The sequence below is a fragment of the Cicer arietinum genome, chromosome 6 (assembly GCF_000331145.2).
Source record: "Cicer arietinum cultivar CDC Frontier isolate Library 1 chromosome 6, Cicar.CDCFrontier_v2.0, whole genome shotgun sequence".
In the NCBI taxonomy this organism is placed as follows: Eukaryota; Viridiplantae; Streptophyta; class Magnoliopsida; order Fabales; family Fabaceae; genus Cicer; species Cicer arietinum.
The window spans coordinates 37,130,690-37,152,604 of NC_021165.2; the positions used below are offsets into that span (position 1 = coordinate 37,130,690).

Here is a 21,915-nt window from a genome sequence, read left to right on the forward strand (position 1 = left end):
CAAAAAATTTGTTGCACAAAATTTTGCAAGTGTACGGATTTGCCAAGTTGTAGTATATAAGATTATCGTATCCACATAGATTAATTTAACAGCTACCAAGTTAATCAAGATTTTATATTATTTAGACTAATGAAAATTATTATTGGTTCGCAATAACATAAACATAACGATATCGTAAAAGTTATAACGAGAGTATATAATAACACAACTTTGAATTAATGGAAAGTACACTTAGGGTCATGGTTTCACTTGTAATATTAATACCTCAAGTCCTAGTTGTATATGAATTGTTATTTATTTTCTCAATTATCAATCCCTCTATAAAACTATTAAAAAAGATTCGTCATCTAATATAATATTCTTTTTCATGAATTAATTTTTTGATTGATCATACAAAAAATATAATTAAGAGAAAACATAAGGAACCCAGAGGTTGAGTGATTGAAAGATTAGTATCTATGTTTCATCACACAAAAATCTTAATCTCAATTACCCTATAGATCTACCAATTAATTGTAGTTGGTCATAGTCAATTGATGGATTAAGGCATACAAAGGCCATTCATCCCAAACATGTAAATAAAACAATAAAATAATTTAATCGAGATAAAAAACAAAAATCTAAGATAAAACTAGAATTTAAATCTAAGACATAGTAAAAAAGGTATCTTAATCACAAGATTCACCAAAGACCCTAGAAGATAGCTTAGTTACTCATTGACATATAGAAAATAAAGTAAATAGTAGAAGTGTTCATCAATTAAAAGAAAAAGAAATAAAACCCTCAAATAGTATGATTTTTTTGCTCCATAATTTGAGACACTTTACTCAAGCTCCAAGCACTTCTAAGTTTCCAAATTGTTTCTCCTTATTTTCTCTTTCTCTAATTATTATGCTTCCAATTCTGTGTTTTTTTAGTGTGTGGCTCCCCTTTTCTATTTCTCATTTATCCTCCTCATAATAGCAAGAAGATCCTAATTTTTTGCAACAATCATCCCCCTTCTCTTCCCCCTTTTTAGGCAATAACCTTCCCCCTTGACAATATGTTGTTACAATAAAATTCAACCATTGAAATCTGCATCAAACCTCCTTCTTGTACGATCATTAATTGAAATATTAAACTTGATAAGTTTATTGCACTAAAAACTTAATAGGTTTGACCAATTTGACTTATTTTATCATCTCATGATCAATTCTACAAATATCATAAATAAATGAATAAAAATAAGAAGTTGACATCAAAACTATAAAAGATAAAATAGAGGGTAAATACCCTCTTAAAATCCTATAAAAATAGATTTATCAATCTTCATAATTGATTCTGTGTACCTTCAATTAAGAAGACAAGTCTTAGATGATGTCACTATCAAAGGATGTCATGCATATCATCAAATGATAAGTCCATTATGATGAGCATATGCCATTGTATCGTGGACTTCTTACAAGAGCGTTAACTTTATCGCTATATTATAACTTATTCTATTATTAAACATAATTATTTGTTTATTTGATGATAATATTCTGTGTTAAAAACACTTAGATTATTATCTATAACTTACTCATAATTTATGTTACCTTAATATAGATAGTCATTAATATAAATCTTTGTCTTCTAATTTCATTTGCACAGTTAACAAATATAGTTAGGGGATAATTGTTCTTTATTTGTTTGGTTTTGTTATCACAAAAATATCAACTTGATGATTGTAGCTAAAACCATTTTTGCACTAACAAGCATTAACAAAAAAACAAAAAATACAGCTAATAAGACTATGTGAAAGTATATGCATCAAATGAGATCAACAAATTTTGCTAGAATTCGTACAGAAAAGGTATGATATTTATCTGTGTTCTAATTTCCATATTATTATTATTTTTTTCAAATTTCGAAAATGAGGCCATAAAGATTATTATTCATAATTTTTTTTCGGTTGTAATACTCATTCACATGTTCATGTTTTTTTTTTAAAATAACTAATAGATTCATTTATTAGTTATGTTTTAATTTGTAGTAGTGGTCATATGTTTTGATATTGATATGATAATAGAAAGATTAGAAGTGGGGTTTTAGTCTGGTGAATGTGGTAGTGGTCGTAATTCTGTCAATGAGGTTGAGTGGTGTAGCTTAATTATTGTTTAATTATGTTTACTTCATAATTTTGTTTTGAGTTTGAGTGTTCTTATTGTGTTATTTTTAGTAAGTAGGTGCTTTAGAGGGTGGTTCTTGAATGTAATGTTCTATGCGATTGTAATTTACTCTGTTTGTTTCTTCAATCTCTATGTTATTGGTATTTGTTTCTTCAATCTCTATGTTATTGGTATATGTTTCTTCAATCTATAGTTAAAAATTATTGTTGCATGCAAATAAGAAGGATGCAAAGAAACAAAATTTGCAATGGTAAGCTAAATACTAATATTTATCTAGAAAAACATGTAGTGTTTTATTTATTTTATTTTTGATATTGATCGTATTGTTTTAGGATAAACTTCAAGAATCACATTAGAGTTTGCGGTTATGGAAGAACTCCTACACCATCATTATTGGAAAAAATGAAGAATTTCTACAATAAAAATGCAATATAATAGCAAAATTCCCAACATGGCGCAGAAGATTGCAACAATTGAAGCACTTTTAAAATGCATATTTATGCAACAAAATCCACATTTAGAGAAGAGGATATTGGTTATACAATGAGAAGTGCTTTGCACAATGATAATAGTTCAACCCCACGTCGACATCAACCCATACTCCTAATAATTAGAAAGTAAAACTTTATTGTAGAATTATGTTTTAGTAATGTATTGCAGAATTGTTTACAGAATTATATGTTGTCTCATGAAATGATTTGCTAAGTTGTTCTATTGAGCTGTAGTGAGTTTTCTGCTAAAATTGTGACCACCATTATACTAAACTGGATACAAAATTATGTGCTAAACTATATGATGTCTCATGAAATTATGTGTTGTCCATAGTAGTTTGTTTTAAGACCTACTACAGTTTGTTCATAGTATATTTTACTATATTTTTTTCTGTGTTACTTAAGGATGTTCGTTACTTAAAATTAGTGTATTGTTTATAGCCTTGCATTGATGTATATACCATATGGATGAGGTTGATGGGAATTTTCAATCTAATATATATAGGAATAGGATATAGGAGTATGAATGGTTTTTGTTTCTTATAGGAATGCAATATATATTTCTCAATTTCTATTAATCATATATATTATTTTAATATTTATAGGTTACAAACAAAGAAGATGATCTTCAAGTGATGAAAATTATCTTCAACTTGATGATGATCTAGACAATCCTTAAGACGATGAACACTGAAGTTGACTTAATTATGATTTGTTTTTTGTTTTGTTTAAAGTCGGCCCACTACAAAAAAATTGACGTACCGTGACACACAAAATGTGTCACTAAAAGTTAAAAACCGTAGGTAAACGTCAATAATACTTTGAGTGACACTCAAATTTAGTGTCAACTTTAAGGGGGCGTCCTGCTACACTTTGAGAACTGTCACTACATGTTCTGCGGATTGTCACTACATGTTTTTTATTTCTACCTACAATAATGACTGTCACTAAAACCTAAATTTAAAAAAATATTGGTCTATTCCAACGGTATTGTCTGTCACTAAAACCTAGAAAAATATAAATAAAGAATTAATCTACTCCTACGATATTGTCTATCACTAAAACCTATTATTTTTTATTAAATTAAATTTATTTTATCTCCCTACTAATTGTAATTCTAAATTATTAATATCAGTGAATTAAATTTAAATTTCTAATTTATTTTTATTAACTAATTCCATTGAAAGATACAATAAAATATAATTTAATTTTAGGTATGAATTATGGAGTACCTGATGTTTCTTGTTGATGTAAACAAACACATGTTTCCATCTCAATGCACCTGAAATCAAGTACATCAACCATATAACCAAATCAAATCAAATACAATGTTGCGATTTCCTTATTACCTTTTTATGTAAGCTGCAACAAATCTCCCACACGTGGAGAATGATTTTCACAAATTTGATCCTCATAAGCAGGAGGCCAATGTGTTTATGCTATTCCTTTATCATAGGGACTTATTGATGCATTCATTGGACCAAACCATCATTCCTTACCTGCGAAGCACAGACACAGACATGGACTCCGACACGACTCTGAAACAGACATGTTAACAATATGTGTTGGACACTAAAACATGTCAAACATCGAATACATCTTCAATCTAAAGTGTTGGTAGTATATAGTTTAATACTATTCAATTACTAATCTTATAACATGCAAGCGTAGAAAGATAAAGCAAGTACCTATTGTAGCAGCAGCAGTAAGAGTCATTAGATCACTCGATGTTTGAATATCCACTGCAGATTTAACAGTAGAAGCAACACATCAACACTTGTTAACTCTGCCATTTCAACACAGTAAGATATTTCTTACTGCACACGCGCATTTTCAACACGCGCCCAATCTTTCTTCTTAACATTCACGTTTGCATTCCCATGTTGCTTTTGATGTAACAATTTTCCAATGGTTCCCATTCTACAATGAGCACAAGGTATGATCTTTCTTGGCTGCAAAAGAGTAGAACAGAACATGAAGCTTGCAAAAACACACAAAATTAAGCAGTGACACATATCCATGAACTAATCTTGCTAAGTATGTTTGTTGGCAGCTTAATTCCACCCTGATACAATCCATGAACTTCATCAAAGCTATCAAAAACTCATTTGGTGTTGAAACTTCAGGCTCCTGTGTCAACAGCAAAGTTACTTTCACCCATATCCTGATAGCGTATTCGAGAAGGAAACATGCTGGAAAGAATTATACTTCTACGAAACTTGGGAACATCCTTGCAAGAAACGAACCAACTGCCCTTGTCATATACCTGCATCTCCAAAATCAACAACTTAAAAGAAATTCAATTGCAAAACTGCTACAAAACAAATTTGACCTTTCTACATTTGAAGCTATAAGCTGAATCAAGTAAAAAAAGCAACAGGTGCAAGGATACATGCTAAAGTTGGACAAATATAATAACTTTATGTTCATAAAGTTTAAAACAACATTTGCTATTTAAACCATCAACGTGTAAGTGTGGGCACATTAGTAGGCATCCAACTGATTGAATATCAGAATTTGATTAGAATTATTTACTATCAGAACATTCCAAACAATCACAAATCAGTAAAATAGTCAAAAGTTGGAATTACAAGAGGCATAACTGCCGGGCTGCACACAGTATACCACCAACTGATTTACTATATTGGACAATCAACCATCATGAACTGAATCACACAGAATAATAAATCAACTATTTGAAAGGAAAATCAAAGCAAAAGTAACAACAACAACAATAATAATAACATATGAAGTTCAAACCCTAAGAAAAGTAAATTATCATGAAGCTACAACAACTAACTCTTCCTATAGCATAACAAAAAACGAGTTTTAAGATAGAAAATCAAAAGTAAAATATATAGAGTTAAAACCTAGATACGTAATTTTATCAAACATATGGTCTACACGAAAACATTAAGAAACAAACCAAATATTCATACTGATTAAGATGCAATGTCTAACAAATAGGAAAGTTAGGAGAAGAAAAAAGGTAGCAGTAAGAGTAAGGGCAGGTTACCTTGACTCAAGCGACGGCGATGATGATAGTTTCGGATCTCTTTTACTTATTGATTTTTTTCCTTTTCAAGTCCCTTCTTTTCTTACGTATTCCTTCGTTTGGCAACTGAATGATTAAACAGAATCGGCGGGAAGGCACTGAAGAAAGACATTCCGCGTTCTTGCAGGCTTTGATGTTTGTGGGCTTCAATGGGGGTGGTTGAGTTGAGTGAGCCTAGGTTAAAAATTTCTATTATTTTTATTAACTAAGTAATCCAAAATAATTATACAATCCTTCCTTATTTATTCCTCCTTCTCAAAAAAAAAAAAAATTAATTCATTTGACAAATGCTAAAATTATTAAGTTGCATGTGATATGCTAGTTCATGACCCCGAATCTTTGATCACTAGAATGTACACACTACAAACTCCTTTAGTCTTGAGATCCTTCCACGAAACCTTTCTATGGACTATACCTTACTAGTATGTGTTTTATCCATACAAATGAAAACCTCAAAACCATGTTTAAATATTTTCAGTTCTTCGAAGAATTTTCCATCAATCATTGTAAGAAATGTTTAGCTTTCATGGACATGAAACCAAATTGATTCTATGTGATGTCAGTCTTGTCTTAATCTCTACTTAATTTTACAAATTTTAATTTGATTCAAATTTTTTAAATAAATAAATAAAAATATTGGAAGAGGGTCATATGATCATATCATATTTCATAATATCTTTGGCTTTGATAGAATCCCAACTAGAACAATTCTGAATTACTAGAATACCATTTTCCTGATAACTTGACTTTCTTCTGGACCACACTTCCTTCTTAATTCTTCTTGTAGGACTTCTATTTAGGACATAGGCTGCAATGGTTACTGCCTTACCCCAAAACCAATGAGGCACATTTCTTTGTTTCATCATATGCTTCTAACCATATCTAGGACTATTTTATTTCTTTTGTCTACTAATCCATTATGTTGAGCGGTGTAAGGAACAGTTACCTCGTATCGGATGCCTTGGTCAACAAAACTTTTCAAACTCTTTTCAGGTGTATTCTCCCCCACCATAAGTTCTCACAATTTCCTACTGATTTACTACCAGAACAGTTATCACTTAGCACTCATACTATTAATAAAATGTTGGGAGTGAGGGTAGAAGGCTAGTCAGGGGTAATAGGAGAATAAACCCAAAATAGCTGCAATTCAAACAACCACCTCACCTTAGTAACCATGAGCTAGGCATACGCTATGCCAGTGAAATAGGAATGAACTGATTTTGGGGCTAAGCTGAGACACGACGACAATAAAATAAATTATGCAAGAAAAACGTGTTGCAGTTTTTTTGTGGCCGAAATTTGCAAGCCTATACTTGCTTAATTGTTTTCAAATTACTATGCTAAAGCACTTTTCTATGTCAACCCAGCGACTAGCAAGACTACATAAAAGTATAGACTATATAGCACTCAAAGTAGATTACCTCTGCAACCACAGCTTCATTCTCAATAGGATTCATTGAGCATGTTGAATAAACCATTCTTCCACCAACTTTGAGTAAAGATAAACCTGATAAAAATCAATATAGCAGTTGATATTGCTGCAATATAAGTCAAAAAAATCTAATCCAACAAACTATATGTCTCAAAAATTCATTTCTATTCATTTAAGACGATAAAAAGAAGTAGATTTTTGACCGCCAGTAATCTGTCTTCAAAAATCAGAGCTAGGCTACAAGCGAAAGTCAGTTCAAATAACATAATATGAAGTTCTTCGTTGGTGTAAAAGAACGTTTTTCACCTTCAGAAGACACAACTCCTTGAGGCTACTACTCTACTCCTTGAGGCTCAACATAATACAAGTGTGTTCTCTTTCAAATATATAGGAGACATGTATAGAACAATTTATAGAGCAATATTAATCTGGAAGAATAAAAGGTATCATTCAATGGAATAAAAGGTTTCATTTATAGAGCCTGATAATCCAGTGAAATGGATTTCGAAGAAATTGTGATGGAAGAACGAAATTTACTTGAGATTGGGATGGAAGAACGATTTGAAACTTAATTTTTACGATTTTGTGAGACGACAAACGAAATTGAACAAAATTGGATGAATAAAATCGATTCCAAAGGAGAAGAAGAACGATTTGAGAGAAGAGGAACGATTTTTCGATTTGAGAGAAGAAGTGCTAAATCCAATGGCAGAAAATCAAAAAGGAAAGATTGAAGAATAATACGAATCGAAAAGGAAAAATTGAAGAATAATACGAATCGCAGAAAATCAAAAAGGAAAGATTCGAACAAAAAGATTGAAGAATAATACGAATCGAAAAGGAAAGTCGAAGGAAATCAAATTGTTACCAGAGAAGACATCGATTTCTGAGAGGAAAAATGAAAAAATGAATTCACCCTAACCGGGCAAAAGAAAATGAATTGGAATGTAGAAAGTAGAAAATGAATCCCAACTAGTTGCCTTACTTCCTTCTTAGGGTGAATTCCAAGTAGAAAATGAATATAGAATCCCAAGTAGAAAATGAATGTAGAAAATTTCTAAGGAAGTAAGGGAACACATTTTCTACTTTTGAAGGTTTTTGTTCATTTAATTTTTTTTTACAAAATAATATAATATTTTTTAGAAACAGTGACACGTTAATTGTAGCTAAAACATAGTTTTAGTGACAGATAAAAATATGTCACAAAAAATTGAGTGTCACAATAGGTATTTTTTTTGTAGTGGGAATCGAAAAGGAAAAATTGAAGAATAATACGAATCGCAGAAAATCAAAAAGGAAAGATTCGAACAAAAAGATTGAAGAATAATACGAATCGAAAAGGAAAAATTGAAGAATAATACGAATCGCAGAAAATCAAAAAGGAAAGATTCGAACAAAAAGATTGAAGAATAATACGAATCGAAAAGGAAAAATTGAAGAATAATACGAATCGCAGAAAATCAAAAAGGAAAGATTCGAACAAAAAGATTGAAGAATAATACGAATCGAAAAGGAAAAATTGAAGAATAATACGAATCGCAGAAAATCAAAAAGGAAAGATTCGAACAAAAAGATTGAAGAATAATACGAATCGAAAAGGAAAAATTGAAGAATAATACGAATCGCAGAAAATCAAAAAGGAAAGATTCGAACAAAAAGATTGAAGAATAATACGAATCGAAAAGGAAAAATTGAAGAATAATACGAATCGCAGAAAATCAAAAAGGAAAGATTCGAACAAAAAGATTGAAGAATAATACGAATCGAAAAGGAAAAATTGAAGAATAATACGAATCGCAGAAAATCAAAAAGGAAAGATTCGAACAAAAAGATTGAAGAATAATACGAATCGAAAAGGAAAAATTGAAGAATAATACGAATCGCAGAAAATCAAAAAGGAAAGATTCGAACAAAAAGATTGAAGAATAATACGAATCGAAAAGGAAAAATTGAAGAATAATACGAATCGCAGAAAATCAAAAAGGAAAGATTCGAACAAAAAGATTGAAGAATAATACGAATCGAAAAGGAAAAATTGAAGAATAATACGAATCGCAGAAAATCAAAAAGGAAAGATTCGAACAAAAAGATTGAAGAATAATACGAATCGAAAAGGAAAGTCGAAGGAAATCAAATTGTTACTAGAGAAGAGATCGATTTCTGAGAGGAAAAATGAAAAAATGAATTCACCCTAACCGGGCAAAAGAAAATGAATTGGAATGTAGAAAGTAGAAAATGAATCCCAACTAGTTGCCTTACTTCCTTCTTAGGGTGAATTCCAAGTAGAAAATGAATATAGAATCCCAAGTAGAAAATGAATGTAGAAAATTTCTAAGGAAGTAAGGGAACACATTTTCTACTTTTGAAGGTTTTTGTTCATTTAATTTTTTTTTACAAAATAATATAATATTTTTTAGAAACAGTGACACGTTAATTGTAGCTAAAACATAGTTTTAGTGACAGATAAAAATATGTCACAAAAAATTGAGTGTCACAATAGGTATTTTTTTTGTAGTGGCCTATGGCTTGACCTACTTATAGCTTGGTCTGACCTGGTCTATTTAATAAAAAGGTTAAGTTCAGGTTGTTTTTAAAGCCTATTTATTTAAATAGGTGAGACTTATAAAAAAGCCTATTAGACCTGATAGGCCGACCTATATATATTTTATTATTGATTAATATTATTTATTATTATTATATTAATAATATTATTTCTTATTTTAAATTCTATCAATTAGGCAATCACTTAGTGAACATTCCATATTCAGTAACTATTCCATATTCGGTAGCGATTTCATATTTGGTAGTCATTCCATATTTGGTAGGCGTTCAATTAGTCAATCACTCAGTCGTCGTTTCATATTTATTTAAGAGGTAATAATGAGTGTGTTTGTTGTTTCAGAAAAAAAAAAAAAACTATTATTTGACACAAAAAGATTATTTTTTAGGGTTTAAAGAATGTTTGTTTCATATTTTTTAAAAATTATTTTAAATAGGCTTTTAAATAAGCTTCTAGGCTAGACCAGACTTTTAAAAAGGTCAGACCAGACCGAAAAAAACCTATGATAGGCCGTAAGTCGGACTTAGGCCTAAAAAATAAATCATATGCCAGACTCTACCCTTTCAAAATCTGGTCTGACCTGACCTATTCTCACCCCTATTGACAACAGCTCTATATTCCACGCATGAAAAATCGTAGACAAAACTATTGCTTGAAATTTAGTCCATAACTTTATTGTTTTTTGTCGTAATTTTTTGTTGTTGCCGAAAGTAAAAAATGCTATAGTATTTATTATATTTTTCTCTATATTGGAGCACATATCTTATTTATTTTATGGATTGAAATAACCCTTATATTATCTTTAATAAGATTTTGCTTATAAATAAAATACTAACAATTTACAAATTAAAAAAAAAATAATAAATTAATAAATAAAGCCGAGGCCATAATCAATAATGTTTTCTTTATTTAATTAGCACTTAAATAGTGTGTTTACTTTTTTTTTTTAATGTTTTTAATATACATAGCCAAATAAATGCCAAATCTTTTCAACATTGGGAAAATCCATTTTCTGTTAAACTCATTAGTGTAATAAATCAAGTGTCATTAGATTAATAAAACAATATCTTCCTTTGTCAAATTTTAAAAAAGTAAAATAAAACGAAAGGTATACATAATTAAGATATTGTTCTTGTTGTAATTTTTTTATAGGGAAAGGCAATCTTGTACTCCAATAGCAAATTGATATTTTAAAAATTGTGTTTTCAATATTTTAAAATTCAAATGTTATTTTCTTTAAAAAAAATTCACATTTATATTCCTAACATATGTACTGCTGGGGAAATCTTAATAATAATAATAATAATAATAATAATAATAATAATAATAATAATAATAATAATAATCTAAAGATAAACATATGAATAATCATTTATTCCATTCACACATATCTTAACATAAAATTCATATAAGTGTATACTTATACACATATATATTTACAAACACACACACCATATATTTGCATCAAACAATAATAATAATAATAATCATAATAATAATTATATATCTAAATCGGGCTCGGGGATCCGCACATATAGGTGTTGACGACTTCTTTACTATCTGTTGTCACCTCAAGCTTCATATGGAAAACAACAGCATTACCCCTTTTAATTAACGAGCTATAGTGCTCACTTAATCCTGCATATCAAAACATGCATATAACAATTATGCATCACTAACTGTTTTTGAAAAGTTATGCATGATTACCAAAAATATAATTTTTTTAACAACAAAGGACATGAAAATGCATTACTATATGACTATAATATTTAGCACATCTCACCCCCTACATTATAAATCATTTGCAGCACGTGATAATTTTTTTGAATTAATGATAAAAATTTAAATAGTAACATAATGCATATATTTCTTGTTTAGCCAATTAGCATATATTTAAATATCAACTAGAATATAACTCGCATGTTGCGCGAATGCAATTTGTAAAATATTCTTTCTGTTTAAATTTATTAAAAAGTTTGAAGATGATATTTATGGTGTATAAATATATCAATCTGATTGAAAAAAAGATTTTAAATTTATGAGTTTCTTAATTTATAAGAAAAATGATTGTATAACAAAAGAGTAAATAGAATAGAAACAATTAAAAGTTTATAGTAAAATGAGTGATTTTCACTCTAAAAAATATGATTAAAAAAAGAGGAATTAGTGTTTGTATGCACAATTAAAAATATTTAAATATTTAAAGTTTATATTTAAATGAGTGATTGTTTGTATATATTTTATTTTGTTTTAAACATTTAATCATTATAAAATACTTTCTTCCTATAAAAAATAGAACATATATTTTGCAATTACTTTTTTTCTCGAGTATTATTATTTCTTTATATTTTTTTTTGACTAACTGAATGAAGTATCATTTCTTATATTTTATGTTTCATGTCTCAAGTCTCATTTCCACTTAAACTTTCGATAACTAATTCTTAATTAGAGGTGTTATGTCACATATTTCTTTTAAAAATATTTTGATTTAATTATTCTTTTTAGAGATTGTATATAGTGAATAAACTCAAAGTATTATTTTTTACAACAAAATATAGACAAAGAATTAGTAGAATGTAAAATAATAAATAAATAAATTTTAGAGATGTCACATCATACTATTATAAACTAGAGTTACATCAGAATAAAGATTTGAAGTGTCAACGTAATATTTTGGAGATTTGTTTGAATATATTATATTGATATTGATTATAGTTTTAATTGTTGTGTATAAATATAACTTTGTCATGATCAATGGTGTACATACGTACTTGTTGCAGTCAGTGGAGGGGCCAAGAGTATAAGGCAAGTTAACCCCACATTTACTAGGGAGCTCAGCAAGGGTGTCTAAATTCAGTCCACGCAACTCCTTAGCAAGGGTCTTGATACACCTACATGTGGCTTGACGATCAGATGTGGTCACAGCTTGGTTGTTTAAAGCTCTAACACCCTCACAACATGGTTGAGGGACGGCACCACCACTTCCCGTCACGTAAGCAACACATGGTGTTAACTTTCTTTCCACTTGACTACAAGTGAGCGCAACAATTGTTTGTTGTATACCCAAAATCATGAAGATCATCATCGTCAAGTAAGTAAACTTCCTCATCACCATTGAGCTAGATATTGAATTAATGATAACAAAACATACAAATCGGAGTCGGTGTTTTAATGGGAATTTTATTTGGAGAGAATGATCGAAGCTTGACTATATATAGTAAATGACATACCAAATTATTACAAGTTTTAGTTTCCTTTGTTTTGTTTGAAAGTTACAAGTTTGGTTCGTGAAAGTGAATACGGTTAACAAATTAATATGCTTGCTTGAGTACGTGACTATCAATTTAATGATTTTTGTTACCAATTGCTCTCGACTGAATTCTAATAAAATCACCGATATTAGAAATAACAGTTTTCATTAATATAATTTCAATGAAAAGTAAGTATATTACTTATATTGTCCTCAATAACTAATAAATTGGGTCATTGTTTATATTTTATTCTAAAATATACTGATTTATATTTCATTTCGGATGGAATAATGGAGTATATGGTTTATATATTTAAAGTTTTAGAATCTAAATATAGATTGGTAAATGGTGATGTAAGACATGGTTACTTTAGAGACTCGTCATGGTAGTGGGATATTTAGATGATTGGAGTGACGAAGTTTGAAATGTTCACAATTGGATTTATAAGAAATAAAAAAAAGGAGGTGCATAATAAGAAAGATAAGCAATTTTGGTTGGATCCTTAGGTAGGAAACATTGTGTGAGAGGTTTTCTAAACGCTTTAGTATGGTGGAAGATAAAATAATTTTTACCTCCTTTTACTCCCATTGAAAATTAGTGAGGGGATAAGTACCACTCTTCTCTCCACTACCAATTAAAAATTTCAGTGTTTGTATGGAGAATTCTCAACAACAATAGGCTGACTACAAAAGATAACTTGGAGCCTCGTAAATTCCTCCTTGTGGAGTCTCACTTATGTTTAGATGGTTGTGGTAAAGATAAATAGGCTCAATACTTATTCTTTGAATGTCCAATCTTTATCGTCTGCATTAGATATCTATAATAGATTGTTTAGATATTTGAAAAGATGAATGTCAGATGTTAAAGAATGGACTCCAACCCCTTCTTTATAAACATATATTAATTAATATTTTAATAAAATTGAATATGTATGTACTATTAGTTTCATGTAGGTTAGATATGTCTAATCAAATCACATCATTTAGTCAACAATCTCATGTTAAATAGTAAAGTGGTTCGGTTACAGTCTGCTGCTATTGGAGTAAAAAGTTTTATTCTCACGTTAATAATAGAAACAATGCTAATAAGTTTATAAAAAGTAGCACCATTTATCTTACAAATTCGATTTATAAAAATTTAGACCTAATATTAAAATCTAAGACGATACGAAGATTTACTATTGAAGTTCTATAGTGTTGCGCGTGAAAAGATATAATATAAAATGAGTCAAAAGAAGTATAATGATTTTGAACCTCTTAAAAGAATCAAATTTTTATTCTGGCCGTGATTTAGAACGAAAAATCCTAATTTTTCTTATGATTTAAATTTGTGAAGTCAAAATATATATATATAGTTGTCTCCATTCTTTTACTATATATGGTAATTGTGCTTTGAAATTGGCTCATATATTTTGCGCTACAGTTGTGTTGTTTAAACAAACAAAATGATACAAATATTATGTGTATATTCAAAAAAAAAAATTTAAAAATAAAATAGAACTTTTCTTTCAAAAAAAAAGGAGGATGTTTTTGTAACCATAAATTAATTAGATTTTTTATCAACTACTATTAATCACTCATTTAACATATATGTTATTAACTATTTAGAGTACTCCATTGAATTTAAAGTGCAAATCATTAACCATTTTAGAGTAATTCCTTAACTACTAAAATAAATTACTCTAAAGTGGTTAATACATTGTATTTTAGTGGTTATTGCATTGTGTTTTAGTGATTAATAAAAAATATATTAAATAAATAACTAATCACTACACTTTAATAATTAATAAAGTATTTTAAATAGTTAATGATATAAATCTGGATGTGTGAACAAATATTTGTCTACTATTAAAAAAATCACTATTAGTAGAATGCGTTTATCCAATTAGTTAGATACGAATTAGTTTGTTTCTTAGAGTTCATTATCATTTAATTTGGTAAATACTTATATTTTATCAAAATGATTCCAAACTATTTATTTAGTTGTACGCTCACAAAATTCAATCACGCTCTTTTGATCCTTTCTTATTCTCAAATTCTCTTATTACAAATTATCAAAAATAAATCAAGTTCAATTGTTCTTAAGAAAAGTTGTTGAATATTTAGAAAAAAAATAAAAAGAAGAAAAGTTCTTGACTCAATACATTGAGAAACATTCCAATAGACTTAGTAATTCTTTCTCATATCATCATGTGATTAGTTTCATGACCTACTTTTTGTTACACGAGATATTGACACTTATTAGTAAGAAATTTAGTTATTTGGTTAACATTAACATGCATACACATTGTTATATGCGAAAATGATTAAAAATATCATTAAAAAATATATTTAATCATCTTGATATTATAACAAAATATAGCTAGATCTTTGATGTAAATTTTCTCTTTTTATTTTGTGTTTGCAAATTAGTTTTTAGAGGATTTTGGAGGAGTGGTTTTGCGAAGGTCAAGTATATATTTTGATATATATTTGATAGTTAAAAAAAAATTAAAAGAATAACATGATATTATAAACTCATATACTATGTTCTTTCAATTTTTTTAAAATATCAAATATAAACTTAGCTCTTGATTGAAATTGTTCCCTCGTTTCTTTCTATTTTATCAGAAAAATAGAATAGAATGTCTTTTCTTCTATTTTATATATTTTTATAGTTACAACCACACTTTGTATCTAGCATTCAAAAAGGATATTAGAGGGATACTAGTTATTTTGAATTTTAAAATAAAACTCCAATTGACTTTAATTACCATTATGTCAAATAATCATTGCATTGCATTGAATTTATTTATTTATTTAAAGTCAACCTATTAGTTATATGGACCACACTAATAGATTATTAAAATAATTTATCAATCTCCCACTTGGTCCATGTGACGACTTGAAGATTTAACATTAAATCATGAGTGTGTACTATACGCTAAAATTATCAAGTCATCGTCTTTAAATGAACCAAAATGATTGGATCATGGTGGTCATATGTCATATATTAACTTGATTTCTTCCATATATCACAAATCAATTCAATATCCAAAACATTGTAAGGGATACTATAATTTGTGTCTTTGATGTGGATAATAAGAAAATAAGCAGAAACATAACTTGAATTGAACTCACATGTGTGATACAATACGAACATTAAACCATACATGTGTGTGTGTGTGTGTGTATATATATATATCCAAAAAAATGAGGAATAAAATGAGGAAAATGGTTGTGTTGTGAGCAAAGAGAGTGTGAGAATAAAAGTCAATGATTTTTTCAATTACTTCTTAATGTTGTTTTTCTCTCTTGATCATTACTCTTTTATCCTCTTTGATTTTTAACTCTAATCTCTTTATGATTATCTCACTCTTACCTTGACCACGTTACAACCTGAATAAAGACATTTTGATCATTATGTGGATGTGTTTCAAATATAGATGTTAGATGTTTGTCAAACATATGGTAGTGCTAGCTTTCATGATGTGCTTTGAGCGTAAACAGTAGCTCAAACACTTTGAGTGGTTGAGAGAATTTTATATCTTGGGAGGACTCTACCACTTATGATGCATTCTTTAGTTAACGTGTCTTCTAGTTTGCCTTGGTTGTGATAAAAAGCTATTCATGATTGCCTTAAGCTAGAATTTTATTTTCTCTCTCACCACTTTGCATTCATGAGAATATTTGTAATCGCGTTTATTGTTTTGACCTCTGCTCGTTCTGTAGGCCATAACTTGAGCTTTGGATATCGGATTGACGCATGCGAGCAAGCGTTGAAAAGCTAAAAACCAGAGGTAAACAAGGACTTATTCGTAATGCCCATCCTTTTAACATGGCCAATAATGTCTTGGCTAGTAAAATGTACCAATATGCTTAAATGACACTTTTTGTTTCTGTACTTGTTCTTTAACTGAAAGGTATTTCAAGTACATGTGCTTAACACGCTTTGAGTACTCATCATTTTTAGAGAAGAAGACAACTGCAAAATCATCACAATAAATACTTATCGTCCTAGCTATACTGTCAACAATTCCAATCCCTAAGGTAAAGTTCCGCAACCACAATGCTTGAATTGTGGCCTAAAAGCATGCCATAAATTCTACCTCCATAGTAGAAGTTATAATCACAAATTTTTTTTTCACTCTTACATGATATTGCTTTTCCAAATAGAAAAGAAATATAACCAAATGTAGATTTGTTTGAGTCCACACATCCCGCAAAGTGCGAATCCAAGTAGCCAACAACTTCAAGGTTTTATAAAAGACATAACCAAGAGCCTGGAGTGCTTTCTGCATAAAGGATACAGCAACATTGTACTCATGTCATTGTTGTCCTTGGTCACAACTCACAATATGGAGATTAATATGGTCATCGATTTGGAGGTTGTTTTCATCATGAATTTGTAAAAAGAACGTTGTTATGTAAAAAGGAATGTTCTTTAGAAAGGTTCACATAAAATTTTAAGTATTAGGGTTCAAAAGAAATTTCCTTTCAATGCGTTTGCTTTCGTTGCGACCGAGAGTATTTGGAGATTGATCTTCTGGAAGAGGGACATGTAAAGTGTGTCGAAGAGATGGATCTTTTTTCATATAATAAATAATGTTGAAAGTGAACTTGGAGATTTTTAAAAAGGTTTGTCCATTTTTCAGAGGAACATTGAGGTATTTGAAGATATTTGTAAAAACCATACCAAGGGGACTGTATTTCTTTTGTAGTCACGGCGGTGGATGCTATCATGTTCTAATTGATGATGTTGGGCATGTATAGTCTTTTGCAACGAAGAAAGTGATAGATGATCAATGCATCATTGTCAAAAACTTATTCATGACTGCCTTTATGTGGGAGAATGGAGTGCTGAATAATATTGTTGAAGATTTTTGGGAGAGGTTTTAAATATAAAAAGACAAAATTGGTTGAGCCTGGAGTGAAAAGTCAATTGAAGACTACATCTTTTTGGATATCGAGAGTATCATACCAATCTTTTCTAAAGATGGTTTTTCCTTAAGTGGGGAGATGTAGAATATCAACCAAAATGGTAGGAGTTAGACATATTTCAATCCCTTGTAAACTTGTGACAAGCAAGGCTTTGTTAGGAAATTTTTGGGCTTTGCAATATAAGGCACAAATGACATATGGATAGTAAGACGCGAGAAGATTATCAAACACAAAGTGAAGATTATCAAACACAAAAACCCTTCAATCCTAATCGTTCTTTCAACCCATTTGCCTTGACAAATTTTTTTTTATATTTAGATGAGAGAAGTGATGGTATGAGAATTTTGGAAATAGTTTTATGAGGTAGGTTTTGTGGGGTTTTTGTTTTACCCGTATAAGGTTTCGGTAAGATGGGTTTGGATGGAGAATTTTCTCCAGTTTTGGTTTTTTGAGTAGATTGTTTAGAGAGTCGTGGATTTTAATTTTTTGTTTTGCAAAACAAATGTGATAGAGTGGGTGATGACTTAGCAACAGATTTAGAGGGTGAAGTCAATGGTGTATGTTAAGGAACACATTTTGCTTTCTTTTCAGAGTGAGTTAGAAAATCGTTTTACTGATTTTGAGGGTGAAGTGGAGGGTTTAGACGATTTTGGTGGTTATTTAGAAAAAGGGGCAAAGCATTTGAGTGGAGACGAGGAACCAGCTTCATCACCTACAATGGTGTGTATAGTTGTGTCCACACTTTTTGGTTTTTTTGGAGGTGCCAACACTAGCCATGATTCTCATGGATCGTCTTTTGGTTGGAGTATTGTTTGATGGAGTTCGTTTAGATTGTCACTGAAAATGTGGTGGTGCTTGATTGGTGTTTGGAGGAAAAGGTTTTAAAGAGGGGAGGGATACAATATTGAGTGGAGCTAGGGAAATGAGAGGTGGATTGGGCATAGGATAGGATGAAAGGTAATGAAAAAAGGTTTTATTAGATGGAAAAGCTTCTGATCGAGGTGGTGAAGGTGTTGGAGTTTTTGGATTCAGGTTTTTCTTTCTAGAGGATTTAGTACGAGCCATGGAGTTTGAGAAAGAAGACAAACACATTGAACGTTTTGAAAATGAAGGTTTTGATTAAGGGAATTTTGAAATAGAAGAAGCAATTTTTAAGGAGAGAATAGGGAAAAGTGATACGTGTGAGCAGTTATAGGAGAAGGTGGTTGAGAAGTGACTAGTGATATTGGGAAGGAGGAAAATAGTTTATGATGGGGCTAGAGTACCCGTATTTTGGAGAATGAAAGGAGCCATTACATTGTTTCTCCCCTTTGTTAAATTAATTTTTGTTTTTATAAAAAAAATTGAATAAAAAGATAAACTAACAAAGAAAGAAGAAAGATGTGAAGAAGAAGGAAACAAAGATTGCTGTCAGTATTGACTACAACATTCTGGTAATATTTTTCCAAAAATATTGTTTCAACGAAAGACAACTTAGCTAGTGGCAGACCTCTAAACCAAAGGCAACACATTTTGGAGTAAACATATCAGAGACAACATGACCATAGACAACCTCTAACCATAGGCAACATGATTAGAGGATATACGAATTAGAGGCAAGATGGTCAGAGGATACAAGGACCAGAGGCAGTGTGATCAGAGGATACGCGTTTAGAGGAAGAATCAAAGAATATGTGTCCCATGGAAGAATCAGATGATACACGTTCCATGGAAGAATCGAAGGATAAATGTCCTCGTGGAAAAATAAGAGAATACACGTCGGGTGGAAGAATAAGAGGATACTTGTCCTGTGGAAAAATCAGCAGATAAATGTCTCGTGGAAGGATTAGAGGATACGCGTTCCGTGGAAGAATTAAAGGATAAGGGTCCTCGTGAAAGAATCAAAGGATACACGTCCAATGGAAGAATTAGAGGATACACGTTTATTGGTAGAAGTAGAGGATACATGTCTAGTGGAAGAAACAAAGGATATACGTCCAATGGAGGAATCAGAGGATACGTGTCTAGAGGAAGAATAAGAGTATACGCATCATGTTGAAGAATAAGAGGATACACGTTCTGTGGAGGAATCAGAGGCTAAAAGAGATACAACCATCAGAAGCAAAACACTTAGAATAAGGGAAATTACCAAGGGTTAATAGATCAAAGATAGAAGGATAAAGGAGTATTAATAGCGGCAAAGTAAGGTAAATTTACCAAGGGTAAAAATCAGGGAAATTTAGGAAAGGCAAGAGTCCAAGTTATAAAATGACACCTAGAGACAAAGATGTAGGGACAAGGAAAAACGTCCAAGGTGTATGCATTTACCAAAAGTAGTGGGATTTGCACTTCAATTTATATGTCTTTTTAGAGATTTCCTAAATTACTAACACAACAATCAAACAACAAGAAAACAAATAACATGCATGACAATTTAAGATCATTTGAGTTCTAATTCAAAACACCTATATGCTAAAAATTCAATTTCTCTCACACATTTAAGTTCTTCTAACTCGTAAAATCCCCAAAATAGTTTCTAACAAGAAGTAAATGATTTAAGTGAATAAACTCCCATAACCCTATTGCTAAAATAATTTAATGTAAAAGAACTCATTGTTTTCTATAAGAACCAAATTGATTTTGTACTAAGAGTTTTGATAATGATAAAAAGTTTTTGGAAAGGATTCAGGCTGTTCTTGGATCTTCACAAGTTTTTTATTCGATTAAGTCTTCGTTTCTTACTTAATACTTTCAATTTCAGTTGTTGACTTTCAATTAAAGGAATTGACTTTTTTGTTGGATTGAGATGTTGTGTTTCTTCAATAATGATAGTCAGATGCGTAATTGCATGCCTTTGAATTAGTGGCATTTGGATCACCACCTTGTTCTTGGGGGTAAATGAGATATTTGCTTGTTTTCCCTAATGACAACTCCAAACATAATTTCAATTATGTAGCTAAGCTTTGGTAGACCTCTAACTAGTTAAAGTTTATTTAATTTTAAGATTAATCTAAGGTTTTTCTGACCTAACATATTGTGCCAAATTAATTTTTCTTCATTTACTGACATTAGACACTTAACATCTTGTTTCTCTAGACCAAAAAAATTTATCTTATATATGTATTATTTTTCCTATGACTTGTAAAGAGTACAGATCCATCCTTTTGACTAATTTCCTTGTATGTTTTTTGATTAAATATAATATCATAATTATTATCACTTAGCTGAATAATATTTAATAAATTATGTTTAAGACCTTTACCAAACAAAATATCTTTAAAAGAAGGAATGGTTCCATTACAAGTTGTGCCTTGCCCCATGATTTGGTCTTTCTGCTTTCCTCCAAAAGTTATTGTGCCTCCTTTGATCAATGTTAAGTCTTGGAACATAGACTTTTCTCCCGTCATATGTCGTGAGCAACCATTGTCCAAGTAGCATGATTTGTGTTTTCATTTGATTACTAAGGACATCTGCCACATAGATAATTTTGTTCTTAGATACTCAAATTTGGTTGGGTCTTGGTTTGTTAGTCTTGAACGTTTATTGTATTTCCTTGTATTTAACATAGGACAAGATAATTTAGAGTGACCTTTCTTAGAGCAAACAATACATAAAATATTAGAGGGAATAAGTTTAGGTTCAATTACTTTTACCATTTCTACTAACTCCATAAATCATAGAAGCATACTTGTTTATTTCCATACTGTTAGCTAGAATGTCTTGGAATGCTTCTTCATATTTATCAGAATTACATGTGACATTTTCTAAAAGGTTTTGAAACAATAGCATCTTTCAAAGTTTTATTTTCATATTTAACCTCAACACTTTAAGTTTTTAAGGCATTGATTTCATTAGTTAAGTTTGCATTTACTATCCTAAGTGATTTAAGTTTTAGAGACAACTTTCGGTTTTGTTTATGAAATCATTTATGACATTAATTAAATCAGATTGGGTTAAGTCGAAAATATCTCAATTTCTTCATCAATTGATTTACTTCTATAGTCAAATTCAATGACTGTGTTGGATTCAGAGGTAGAGTTGGTATGAGCCATCAGTGCCAACTTTTCTTTCTCTTCATAAT

General features: G+C 30.1%; 1 protein-coding gene and 1 long non-coding RNA gene across 2 annotated transcripts; both read right to left on the reverse strand.

Annotated features, from left to right (window-relative positions):
- Positions 1 to 621: 621 nt before the first annotated feature.
- Positions 622 to 6,273, reverse strand: LOC113787118 (uncharacterized). Its single transcript, XR_012163530.1, has 2 exons — positions 5,655 to 6,273; positions 622 to 4,904 (listed from the first exon to the last, which is right to left on the reverse strand). It is a non-coding gene; the product is annotated as an uncharacterized lncRNA (long non-coding RNA).
- A 5,040-nt stretch (positions 6,274 to 11,313) lies between these two features.
- Positions 11,314 to 12,800, reverse strand: LOC101489329 (non-specific lipid-transfer protein 1-like). Its single transcript, XM_012717448.3, has 2 exons — positions 12,457 to 12,800; positions 11,314 to 11,323 (listed from the first exon to the last, which is right to left on the reverse strand). Exons 1-2 carry the CDS (start codon positions 12,798 to 12,800, stop codon positions 11,314 to 11,316), a joined length of 354 nt encoding a protein of 117 aa, XP_012572902.1.
- Positions 12,801 to 21,915: the final 9,115 nt, after the last annotated feature.